Raw genomic sequence first — 12570 nt, 5'->3', positions numbered from 1 at the left:
CCCCCCCGGGCCCCCGGCCCTCCCGGGGCCCCCGAACGCCCTTCCCCCAAAACCCCCAAAACCCTCCGGGGCAACCCCCCCACACCCGCCCTCCCCCCCCGGCCCTCCACCCTCCTTGGAGTGTCCATCACCGCCAGGCTGGCTGGGCGAGCAGGTGATGTGGCTGCTGTTTCGGGAGACCAGCTCGCACCCTTTGGCCGACCAGCCCCCGGCGCTGCGGCTCCTGCGGCAGAGAGACTGTTGGGACGGTGGCCGGCGGGTCCCTCCCCTTGCCGCCCCGGGGCCCCCACCCTGCTCCTGTTGGGGAGACCGGAACCAGCCCTGCGGCCGCCTCTCCCCAGGTGTGACGACCCCTGGTGGGGCCCGGGGAGGGGCTCTGTCCCAGCGAGGGGCACCGGGGACACTCCCCCACGGCTTTCTCTTTGGGGCCCGGCCAGGACTCTGGGTGACGGCCCGCTCTCTGTCTGGGGGCAGCCAGGCTCGGGCACAGGCCCCGAGCTCCTGTGGCAGCCAATGTGGGGCGTGGGCTCCAGAGGCCCACCTGGGGCTGGTGCCCCCCCAGCCTGCTGTCCATCCCTGTCCTGGGGGGCTGCAAACCAGGACTCTGGGAAGGAGGACCGCTGGGCTGCCTGTGGGCGGAGGGGCCTCGGGGAGCCGAGCCCAACTTACACCCCTTGGGGAGGAGAAGCGAGGGGCCGGGGCTGCTTTTTCAGAGCCGGGGGAGGGTGGCTGAGAAGGGACAACAAAGCACTGGTGTGGGGAGCGCCATTTGTTAGGAGGCGCCTTTCATGCAAGGATCCCCGAGCCTTTTATGGGCCCCTCGGAGACAAGTCCCGGAAAGTGGGACCTCAAAGCCCTGAAAGCCAGGGAAGAGCCCACAGTCTGCTCAGCTCTGGGAAAGCGGCTCTCCCCCCTCCCCCCTCAGTTTACTCATCCATTAAATGGGCTGTGAAAGTTAATGGGGACCTGTCTCCCCTTTCTGAAGGTGCCTGGATGAAAGGTGCTTTGCGGAGGCCCGGCGGGGGCCATTAAAAGCAATGACTAATCGCTGCTTCTCTGGGGAAACAAAGAGCCGCGGCCGGGGGAAGCCAGAAAGTCGCTTCTGCCAGGGAAACGGTCAGAACCTTTTATAGCCGCCTTTGTTTTGGGGGGAAACGGCCTTGCGCAGCCTCCAGCCCCGGGAACGAGGGTAAGTGGGGAGGCCCATGTGCCCCCGGGCCTGCCCTCAGGGGGGCTGGCAGTGCCCTCGGCCCTCTGGGGCCGGACTCGCCTTCCCGTCCTCGGAGGCCGGCGTCCCCCAGTGACCTCATTCATGTTACCTCGGTCAGCAAACATGTATTTAGCACCTACTGTGCGCCGGGCACCAAGGTAAGCCCCAGAGCGCCCCCCCCTTCCCCCCCCCCCCCTGCCGCTTCTCCCAGCTCCAGGCCCCAGGGCTCAGCAGCCCAGCCCAGCACAGACCCAAGGGAATGGTTCCAGAACACGCAGACTGGCTTGCTTCTCTCCTCTGTCTCCAGCAGGGTGTGTTGCACCAGCAGGGGACGCGCCAGGGGGCTGGGGGCCTGGCCCCCCTCACTGTGGAGCAGGGTGCTGACGATGGGCGTGTTGATGACCGGCCGATGGGGCAGCCTGGAAGGGGGGGGGCCGCTATCACGGAGGCTGCAAGGGTGAGCCTGCCAGGTGGGTCCTGCTGCCCCTGTCCCCCCCCTCCCCTCCCCTGTCCCCCTGTCCCACTGCCCCTGTCCTGCTGCCCCCGGCCCCCCACCCCCAGCCCCCTGCCCTGCCCTGGCTCCCCCACCCTCCTGGCTGCAGGGCCCTGGGGAGGGAAGGCCCCCGGGCCGCCCAGGCCCTCACCGCAGGCTCCTCCGGTCGGGGTCGTACTGCTCGGGCAGCAGCTGGCCCAGCGAGCGGGAGATGAGGACCAGGGCCACCGCGTGCTGGCTCCACTCGTCCGGCTGCCGCTTCCTCCTCTTCGCCAGGGAGTCCCCGGGGGCCAGGTCACCCGGCTCCGCTCTGGGGGTCACCCTGTGCTTAGAGGGTCTTGCCGTGGCCGCATCTGCAGGGTTGGTGCCCGAGTGTCAGAAGGGCTGGGCCAGAGGGTGGGCCCAGGTGGGAGGGCTGGGGAGGCTGGAGCGGGGGGCAGCAGGGAGAGGTGGGGGGGCCGGAGCGGGGGGCAGCAGGGAGAGGTGGGGGGGCCGGAGCGGGGGGCAGCAGGGAGAGGTGGGGGGGCCGGAGCAGGGGGCAGCAGGGAGAGGCTGGGGGGGGACAGCAGGGCAGACAGCAGAGAGAAGCTGGGGGATGGCTGGGCCAGGGGACCAACCTACAGAGAAACCTGCCCTGGGGGTGGCTGCTGGCCCCCACAGGCCCCCCCAGAGTGTGCCCCCAAACATGTCTGCTAACGTCTGGCTTCCTGGCCCAGTCCCGAGGACCCCGGCTGAGGGGTTTCTCCCTCTTCCCGCATGCCGGGGTCCTGTTGGAGGTGCACTGGAGGCACTGAAGAGACCAAGGGGCTTGGCGACAGGAAGAGCTCCGAGACCCCGGCCTGGCGCCCCTGACGGGGGGCCAAGAGCTGCCTCCGGGAGGCCGGGCCTACCTCTCCTGTCTGAGGGCTCGAACAAGTGGGCAGGGAAGAGGACAGACGACTCCAGGTCCTTGGGGTAATCCTCGTAAATCTCATCGAAGCGCGGCACCCTGGCGCCCGAGAAGTTGGACTTGGCGAAGATGTCGGCGGCCAGGACTGCGAGAGAAGGGCCTCAGTCAGGGGGCGGGCTGTGGGGTGGAATGGGGCTCTGGGATGGGGCACCCCTGTGTCCATAGAGCCCCCAGGGCGGCAGGGCTGTGGGGGCCCAGTCTGGCTCCCAGTGGGGCTAATCCCAGGGGAGGTGCGGGACAGGGAGCCCCCACCCCACAGCCCGAGGGGGACTCCCCAAGGCTTCCCTGGCCTGCTGGTGCTGGGCCAGCCTGGGGAATTTAGGACTAAACACAAGACTCTGTGTGCGTCCCTCAGCCCCAGGGAGCAGCCAGCAGGACTAGGGGGGCCCCACGTATACCCCTCGGCCCCAGGGAGCAGGAGCTGGCAGTTGCGGCAGGATTAGAGGCCCCCAGGCTGTCCCTGGGCCCCGCGGGGGCATTCAGGGCTTACTCATGTTGGCCGTGATGATGACAAAGGGCTTCATGTAGGTTCTCCGCATGTTCCTCCCCAGGTTGGAGAAGTAGTCCTCAAAGTGCTGGAGCAGGCGCGCCGTGCCCGCCTCGGCCCGCTGGATCTGCTCCCAGGAGTCCTTGTGGCGGGGGTCCAGAAGGGCGCTGCCGGCTCGGAGGAGGTTCTGGGGGGAGGGGAGACACGGCCAGGTGAGTGGTGCCCGGCCCCGTGCCCTTGTCTGCTCTGCTGGGGTTATCCCCCTACTCCGAGGTCCAGGAGGCCTGTGAGCGAGCAACACCCGCCCAGCCCGCCAGCCCTGATCCTGGGGAGGCGCCGTGCCCCCACTTCTCTGCCCCCCCGGGTCCCCCAGTCCCCCCAGCCCCCACTTCTCAGCCCCGCCGTCCCTCACCTCATGGAACTCCGCGTCTCTGGTGGCCGCCAGGTCGAAGCCCTGCTGCCGGCTCTCGTACTGCAGCACGTGGAGCATCGTGTGGTACGCGGTGCGCACGTCGTTCCCGTACAGGACACCGGCGGACCTGGTCACGTTCTCCAGCACATGCATCAGCCGGATCGACTTGTCCCCGTCCATCCTGGTCTCGTTGCGACGGAGCTTCTCGTTCTGAAACACAAGAGGAAAGCTCAGCTTCCCAGAGCCGGCGCTGCCCATCTACAATCCTGGCTGTGAACATGAGCACATAAAAGGTGCCCCCAGGGGGTCCCGGGGGCTCTCCCACTAGGTTCCAGTCAGTTCCTCCATCCCATGTATGGAGCGCCTGCTTCGGACCAAATACGGGTCGGGCACAGAGCCCTCCCCTTGGTAATCCTTCCTTCCCCAGAGTGGGCCCTGGCAGCACGGAGGGCACTCACCACCTGTGGAGGAGGTGGGGGCCCTGCCAGGGCTCAGCCTCCAGAACTGACAGGGACGCAGCTCATCCCACTCCACAGACATTGCCCAAACCATGCAGGAGCCCTGAGTAAACCCCAGCTGACTGTGGGGCCCTTCACAGATGTGGGGAACCAAGGGCATCGATGCCCACCCCGCACTGGCATCAGTGCCCACCCCGCACTGGCATCGGTGCCCACCCCACACTGGCACTCCCCTTGGATGCCACCGCATGGCCTTGTCAGAGCACGACCTCCCCCAAGCTCGCCCAGCCATGGGGACCCCGGGAGCCGAGCCGCTGGCAGGAAGGGCCCGCGGGGAGAAGTCCCAGCGTCCACAGCTGGAGGGGGGATGGCATCTGCCCTTCACCAGCCTGGCTCAGAGGGCCCCCCAAGGGTGTTGTTGTCCCTCCCCAATGAGAGGGAAGGAAGCTGGTCTCGTACCATGGTCCTCAGGCCCAGGAAGGAGGACGTGGTGCAGTTGAAGAGCTCCGGGGGGAGCCAGCCCTTCTCACTGCTGCAGTGGCGGATGGCGTTCCCTGGGGACCGAGGCAGAGCAGCGGGTGAGAGCCCCGCGACCGACCCAGCGTGCCTGGCACAGGCTCAGCCGGGACGGAGGACGCACCAGAAACACGCCGGAGATGAGGCAGAATAAAGACCCTCACCCCTGGGGGACCAGGGCATGGCCCACAGGGCAGTCTTAGAGAGAGCTGGGGGAGCATCCTGGGCAAGGGGACGGCCTGAGCAAAAGCATGGGTGGGAAATGGAAGAGCAAGTGCTGTGTGGCCCGAGGGGTCACCAGGCAGATGGAGGTATTTGGGGGGATGGGCAGGGCCCATGGAGCTTGGGGCCACAGTCTGCCGCTGGCCCATCCCCAGGGCTCTCTAGGACTCGGGCCCCTTGCTCGCAGAACAGCCCTGGGAGATGCAGGCCCAAAGGACCCCCACTAAGCCCTCGGCGTCTCCCTGACCCAGGATTCCCCAGGGACCGCCCCTGCCCCGCCTCATGAGTGGGGGCACAACCCCCAGCCCCCCTCATTAGCCCCCTCATGTGTGGGGGTGCAGTTCCCCGCCCGCCGGCTGCCTTGCTCCGTTGCCACACTAACCACACAGGCTGGGACCAGTCCACGTTCATGCTTACCCACGGATCCCTTAGGGCAGGGCACGGCCGCCGGCTGCCCAAACTTGGTCTGCGGCCACCAGATGCCAGCCTCAAACGCCCGGGGACAGCCGCTGTAGATCACTGCAGCCACCAGAAAAAACGAGAGGCTGGACGTTAGGGAGAAGCGTTGCTCCGGGGCCAGGCGAGGGCTCCGAGAACCGCCTCAGAGTGGGCCTGGGCATCCCCATCGCCAGAGAGGGAGACGGGGTGGATGGCCCTCACGGCCTCCAGCTCAGGCCTCGCTGCCCAAGGCCGGGTCCCTGCCACACTGGACCTCGGTGGCTGCACCGGGGGGGCCGTTTTCTAAACCTCCCGCCCCCAGGGCCCAACGTGTCCCCCAGGCAGAGGGAGCGAGGAAGGGGAGGGAGAGGGGGAAGGAGGCTGGATGGGGAGGCAGGAGACCTTCGGCACATCCCTTCCTCCCCCCGGCCTCAGTTTCCCCCTCTGTGTAACAAGGACAGCTGCCTAAACGTCTAAGATCTGAGAGTCGGTAAGCTGATGATGCTGATGAAGCAAACCCTAAGCTGGGTTAGTGGGGGGCGCAGCTCGGCTGGCCGATCTCGGGGCCCCCTCCGGCTGCAGCCAGCTGCCCTGCCAGAGCCCCCGGGGGGCGGCACCCACCTTCACAGCCCTGGGTGGTCACTTCGGCAAAGGGGTTGTCGCAGCGGTTACACTGGCGCCCGATCACCCCCGATTTGCAGGCGCATTGGCCCGTCTCCATGTCACAGGTGCGCGTGTGGGAGCCGTAGGGGAAGCAGTCGCACGGGTAGCACGCCTCCTGGTGCTGGGGCTTGTAGTAGTTCTCCTGGAGGAGTGGTGCGGGGGGGGTAAACACACGGACCCCCACCACAACAACACCGGGGGGGGATAGGGGCAATATATATATATATATATATAGTATAGTTCAACTCAGCCAACATTTGTTGAGCCCCTACTGTGTGCAGAAATGCTCTTCTCAGGACAAGCCCACAGCCAGGTTCAGTCCCCCAGGAGCTCCCAGTCTTCTTGGGAAATATGTTTAAACAACACTGAGACTTTGTATCTTCCCTGCCTCTGTCTCCTGCTCTGCAGCTTTCCCGCCCAGGCCGGGCCCTCCTGTCCTCAGAAGCTGTCAGTGGCTCCTCGGGCTTCCTGACCCAAGCCACAGCTCCCATCCCCGACGTCCGGGGCCTCCCCCTCTAGCCGCAGCTGCCTGGCCTGGCCTTGGCTCGGACGCAGCTTCTCTTCCTGCTGCCGGGGGCTGGGGGGGGGGAGCGGTGCAACCTCTGGGGCGCAGCCGGCTGCGGGAGCCACCACTTACCTTGCACTGGCACTCTCCGTTGGTCTTGTTGCAGTCGGGGTCAAAGCCTTTACTGACCTCACAGTGACAGGGGCCACACACGGGGTTTCCCCACCAGCCCTTGGGACACGGGAGGTGGATTCTGTTTGGAGGCAAAGGGCGTGGACTGAGGCTCTGGCCGGCAGAGGCCCCCAGCAACCCTCTGCCCAGCTAGCAGGAGCCGGGGCGCCTCCTCAACGGAGAATGGCACGGAACCAGGAGGTATGGATGTTACCGGGCAGCCCAGGTCATTACCCAAGGCCAGTCGGGCTCCTGGATGAAAAGGAGGGACTGCCAGGGGACCTTCCTTATCTCAGGCCCCCCCCAGCCTGACCTTCCCTGTTCTAAGTTCCTTCCCCGTTCTGGGACCAGTTTCCTGCTGGGTCAAGCAGGAAGCCCATCTGGCTGCAGCCCCGCTCCCCGGCAGTTAAGAAGCGCCCTCACTTGTTTTCACAGTACTGTCCGTAGTAGCTCTGCCCACATTCGCACGCGTAGCCCTGGGCGGAGCTGGGTTTTCGGACACAAGTAGAAACGTGCTCGCAGGGGTTCAGGTTGCACACGTCCACGCAGTCTCTCCCAAAGTACCCTAGGAGAGCGGGAAGGGAATGCATCAGCCTCCGACCGATGCAGGGCCCGGCACCCGAGAAGGAAACCTTGGAGACCCCCTGCGCTCTTCCTCAGGGCCGTGGCGGCCCCCAAGTATTGTGGGGGGCTCTGGAAGGGCAGGGGACACACTTACACTCATACCTCATACCCACACATAGGTGCCCTTACACACACAGCACACTCACATCCCTGCATATACACTCACTCACACACTCACCTGTCCACATTCAGACTCGTCCCCTGCACTCACGCCCTCACCTGCTCACAGACCCACAATGCACACACCTGCACGCTGCTTTCACACACACAGACCCCCACGCTCTCCCACCTGGTGCCCCGGGACTGGGCCCTTGGGGAGGGAGCAGGATACGGGCTGCCGAGGGAGGCCCCGGTGCGGTCCTGCTCTCCTCCCGGGCCCGCCGCTCTCACCTGGGTCACAGGTGCACGAGTAGCTGTCCCAGTCGTCGGTGCAGTGGCTGTGCTCGGGGCACGGGCTGGAGGCGCACGGATTGTCCAGGGCACACCCGTCCTTCACCCTGACCTTAAGGGCCTCCTTCATGTTCAGGGTCACGATATTGGTCGATGTCTCCCCCATCCTCACCCCCTGTGGTGAGAAGACCCGGCTCAGTTGCACGACGGGGGGGCTGGCCTGCCCCGAAGCCTGGGATCACAGGTCCGGGGATGGGACAGGCTGGGCTGCCCGGGAGGCCCTGAGCCGAGGCTCGGAGAGGTCTGTGCCTCAGGAGGCCTCAGCCGGGGCCTCAGAGGTCTTGGATGGAGCCAACGCTAAAGGCAGACGGAGAGCTAGGATGGCCTGGACATGGGACCAGAAGGACTCGGCTCGAGGTGCAACGCTCCCCCATATGAGAGATGGAGGTCAGTCCTTGGTGCCTTCCCTGCTCTGGACTTCAGTTTTTTCCTCTGTAAAATGGGCCTTTCCTGTCCCCAGGGAACTTGCAAGGAAAAGTCCTTGGCACAACTGAGGGAGGGATTTGGGTTTTGGGTGAAGGAAGGGCTCAGATCAGAGACCACCACAAAGGGACCAAAGTGCCGGGGGTCCCCACGGCTGCTCAGGAGAGCTGGGGTTCAGCCAAGTTACTGAGGGTACCAGGCAGACACCCCTTATTTTAGCACAGGTCAGGAAGCTCTCCCCTGTGCAGATATCGGCTCCTGGGCCCGAAGCCAGCCAGTGTGGGGCAGAGACAGGGCTCCCTAAAGCTAAGGCCACCGGGCCCCCCACATCTTCCACCATTTACCAGTCATTCTGGCTCTGGGGGAAATGACGGCTTTGAAGGACTGAAGAGAGTATGGGAAGACTTCTGTGAACTGACGCAGAGTGAAAGCAGCGAGCACCCCCGAACAATATAAGGCCGGGATCGGGCTAGGGGAGGCCGGGGGAGGCCGGGATCGGGCCGGGGGAGGCTAGACCTCCCTCCTTCCCAGCAGAGGTGCGGGAACACCGGCTAACTGTCAGTTTGGGCAAATCCTTTACTTATTAGGTCATTTATCTCTTTTCTGCTTTGTTTTTTACTCTTTGTTTCTGAGAGGAATGAAATCTTAATAATAATAATAATAATAATAATAATAATAACAACATATAACATAGCAGGTAAATGCTAGCTGGCATCTACCTAAGGCTGACAAAGCGCGTGACATGGGGTCTCGTGGGAGCCGGAGGGACGGGGGGCTACAGGCTGCGTGGGTGGGCACGGAGCTGGCTGGCACCGGGCACACGTACCTGCATGCAGCCGGAGAAGCCTTGCCGAACCGTGACCTGGTCTTCCGAGAGGCCGCCCACCAGCAGGCTCCTCATCTTTAAGCCGGGGAGCTGGTTGCCTATTTGCACCGTGTTCTGTCGGGAAGGAACCCCCGGTGGGGTTGGAGTCAGAGGCGCCTCGAGGGGAGCCTCCCTCTGCTACACTGAGGCCCCAAGAACTCCTGCTTAGAGCCTCGGCTCCAGGGACACCGGAAACTCGGCCCGCAGGGGCCCGGAGGCTCTGGGACCCGGCCCCGGCCCCACAGAAGGCACCTGATCCAGCCCGTAGTCCAGGGTCATCACGGCCAGGTACTTGATGTCCTTGCCATCCTTGGCGCTCCTCAGCTCGATGAGCAGGTGGTGCCATCTGCCGTCGCTCACCCGGGACCTGCCCAGCCTCATGGAGGCCACCTCCGAGGGGCCGTGGAACACGGCGAAGTCGACGTGGCTGTTCAGGATCTGTTGGGGAGGCAGCGGGAGGCTCGCTCCTGGCCGTGGGAAGGACGCTCCAGGGCCCCTCTCCTGCGGCCCAGCCCCACGCTCGTGGCTCAGAGGCGCTAGCTCTGCCTGTCCTGCCCGTGGGACCGTGCGCAAGCCACCCCCTCCTCCGAGCCTCAGTTTCCCTGACTGCAAAGTGGGGATGAGGTTATTTGTGCTTCTGACCTCACAGAACAGCTGGGACCAAGGTGGGAAGGTGGCCCTTCCCGGGCGCAGGTGCCATCCTTGGCAGGGCTACCAGAAGCACAATGGGGAGTGTTCTGGCTCATCAGACCTGGAGCACTCGGGCTTACAGAGGGCTTTGTCCCCAGGCCCGGGGGAAAGGGGGCTGGGGGCTGCAGCGGGCCCGGATGGAGGGGGCCTCCCCCACTGGGAGGCCGGCCAGAACTTCACCCAAAGCCAAGCCCGCTGTGCCCATGACCTGTCTCTTCCCCCCCTCTCCCCCCCAAGGCAGGACCCACGGCCTCAGAGGGAGGATGCAAAGACAAGTCACATGATGCAGGGAGGCCACTCAGTGAGAGGCTCTCACTCTCTGACAGTCAGTGCGCCTAAGTCAGAGCTGGGCAGGGGGCTGGGCCTGGGAGCCGGGCCTGGGAGCTGGGCCTGAGAATCTGGCCTAAGAGCTGGGCTTGGGGGCCAGGCTGGGAGCTGGGAGCTGGGCCTGGGGGCCAGGCTGGGAGCTGGGCCTGGGGGCCGGGAGCTGGGCCTGAGAATCTGGCCTAAGAGCTGGGCTTGGGCCAGGCTGGGAGCTGGGAGCTGGGCCTGGGGGCCAGGCTGGGAGCTGGGCCTGGGGGCCGGGAGCTGGGCCTGAGAATCTGGCCTAAGAGCTGGGCTTGGGGGCCAGGCTGGGAGCTGGGAGCTGGGCCTGGGGGCCAGGCTGGGAGCTGGGCCTGGGGGCCGGGAGCTGGGCCTGAGAATCTGGCCTAAGAGCTGGGCTTGGGGGCCAGGCTGGGAGCTGGGAGCTGGGCCTGGGGGCCAGGCTGGGAGCTGGGCCTGGGGGCCGGGAGCTGGGCCTGAGAATCTGGCCTAAGAGCTTGGGCCTGGGGGCCAGGCTGGGAGCTGGGAGCCGGGCCTGGGGGCCAGGCTGGGAGCTGGGCCGGGGGCCGGGAGCTGGGCCTGAGAATCTGGCCTAAGAGCTGGGCTTGGGGGCTGGGGGCTGGGCCTGGGGGCCAGGCTGGGAGCTGGGAGCCGGGCCTGGGGGCCAGGCTGGGAGCTGGGCCTGGGGGCCGGGAGCTGGGCCTGAGAATCTGGCCTAAGAGCTGGGCTTGGGGGCTGGGGGCTGGGCCTGGGGGCCAGGCTGGGAGCTGGGAGCCGGGCCTGGGGGCCAGGCCTTCCTGGCTCCGAGGCTCCAGGGCTTGGGACATCCTAACCCCCCTGTTTTGTGCATTCCGCTTTTGGGCGAGGGAGGCCGGGGCAGCCGGCTGCGGGCCTGGCCCTCATTTAATTGTCCGGCGCCTGTCTTTTTGACCCGCGTCTGTTTTCCTCCCCGGCTGAGGGTGGAGGCGACTTCCGCCTGCGCTCAGGCTGTTCAGGAAATGGGAGCGCTTCTCCAGCGGGCAGGAATGGGCCCGCTTTTCCACAAGCCCGGACGGCCCCCTCCCCGAGCCCGGGATGGCCCCCCCTCTCTTTTTGGCATCAGGCGCCCGCCGCTGCTCCCTGCTCCAGCTCATTCTCTCCCTGGGACGGGGGACGGCTCCCCTACAGCCCGGGGGCCCCGTGGCTCCCAGCAGCCCCCAGCGAGCCTTTGGCCGCGGGACAGGGGGGCCCAGGGCCTGAGTGGGGACCGATGGCCCCGAGGCTCGCTCCCGGCTGCCACGGGGGCTCCGGCAGTGCCCCTCTTACCTGGAGGCTGATTTTCGATGACGGCCCCGCGCTGGCCTCCAGGAGCGTCCCGCTCCCTTTGCGGGTCCGGAACATGAGGCCCAAGTACCAGGGCACCGAGATGGTGATGTCCAGGTCCCCCCAGAACACGAGGCTCTCGCCACTGAAGCGCTGGGGGTGGGGCATGGCTGCGAACGGGGCAGAGACAAGGGGGTCACCCAGGGGCACAGGGTTGGGGGGGACGGGAAGGCCGCACCCAGAAGGTGCCGGCCACCTCAGGCCCAGAGAGGGCTGGAGCCCGGCCGAGTCACACAGCTAAAAAACCAGGAACGGGACCAGGGCCTGGAGGTGAAGAGATGGCCGCCTGCCCTCAGGGTGCCGACAGCCCACAGGGGAGGGAGCCCGCAGCAGGGACACCCATTATCAGCGGCTCTAAGACACACTGGGAGGGGCTAGTCGTGCCCTGCACTCTCCTCCTCCTCCTCACTGTTTGGAAAGGGACCCCGGCACAGGAAGGAGCCCCCAGGGTACAGGCCAGGGGTCAGGGAGGTGAGGGCAGGAGACCCAGAGCCTGTTACATGACTGGCACGGTGGGGGAAATCAAGGGTCCCGGCCCGGCCTCAGCGCAGCGGGGAGAGCGGAGGGGAAAATGGGTGAGTGTGGGCAGAGCCTGGGGGGGCAGCCTCGGACACTTGCCGGCCTTCTGAGAAACAGAGGCAATAGCATCCCATCTCGTGGGGCTGCGGCAGGCGGGGGTTCCCTCAGGCACCCAGAGCCCGGGTCCCCAGCAGCTTCCCCTGCCCCGCGCTGCCCTTGTCTGACACCAGCAGAGGCAGCCGGTACCGGCTGCTGGGGGACACGCTGACACTCCCCACCGGGACCCCCCCACCAGGGACCCCTCACCGGAGCACCTCTGCCCACACGAGCTCCCCAGGGCACGGTGGGGGGGTGTCTCGTCGGGAGTGAAGTTTACTCTGTTGTCCTTTTCAAAGCTGCCCGTGATGACCAAGGCCTTGGGGCCAAGCCAGAGGAGCAGGGGGCAGACTCCGGAAGGCGGGGCCCACTCATCTGGCCCCAATACAGGGCGTGACCCCGGCGGGCTGGGTCTCATTCACCTCCTCTCTCAGACGCAGGGATTGGACTGAATGAGGGCCTCGGTCCAGGGCACCCGGGACATCCCCTGTGCTCCTGTTCTAAGCCCCCCCAGCCCTGACATCCTCAGAACCCCCCCGGCCCGGGCCCGGCCCTTACCCTGCTCACAGTTCTTGCCCCCGTACCGCAGCGGGCAGTCGCAGATGTACGTGTTCCACTTGTTCACACACGTGCCCCCGTTCTGACACCAGATCCTCTGACAGTGGTTCTCCTGCGCGGCGCAGCCTGCCAAGG

At 66.1% G+C, this 12570-nt stretch overlaps 1 protein-coding gene across 1 annotated transcript in view; it reads right to left on the bottom strand.

Moving 5' to 3' along the window:
* Positions 1–12570, bottom strand: part of CELSR1 (cadherin EGF LAG seven-pass G-type receptor 1) — a 116909-nt gene that overhangs the window by 12507 nt on the left and 91832 nt on the right. The window contains exons 8-23 of the mRNA XM_031938540.1: positions 12436–12561; positions 11206–11372; positions 9139–9324; positions 8848–8961; positions 7539–7713; positions 6948–7089; positions 6486–6606; positions 5807–5990; positions 5165–5266; positions 4469–4563; positions 3552–3761; positions 3143–3326; positions 2594–2737; positions 1855–2056; positions 1462–1629; positions 132–223 (exon numbers count right to left, since the gene is read on the bottom strand). Of these exons, the coding sequence (XP_031794400.1) occupies positions 132–223; positions 1462–1629; positions 1855–2056; positions 2594–2737; positions 3143–3326; positions 3552–3761; positions 4469–4563; positions 5165–5266; positions 5807–5990; positions 6486–6606; positions 6948–7089; positions 7539–7713; positions 8848–8961; positions 9139–9324; positions 11206–11372; positions 12436–12561 (2412 nt within the window). The remainder of the gene's footprint in view (positions 1–131; positions 224–1461; positions 1630–1854; positions 2057–2593; positions 2738–3142; positions 3327–3551; positions 3762–4468; positions 4564–5164; positions 5267–5806; positions 5991–6485; positions 6607–6947; positions 7090–7538; positions 7714–8847; positions 8962–9138; positions 9325–11205; positions 11373–12435; positions 12562–12570) is intronic.

The sequence above is a fragment of the Sarcophilus harrisii genome, chromosome 5, assembly GCF_902635505.1.
Source record: "Sarcophilus harrisii chromosome 5, mSarHar1.11, whole genome shotgun sequence".
Lineage (NCBI taxonomy): Eukaryota > Metazoa > Chordata > Mammalia > Dasyuromorphia > Dasyuridae > Sarcophilus > Sarcophilus harrisii.
This window is presented reverse-complemented; position numbering and strand designations above follow the sequence as displayed.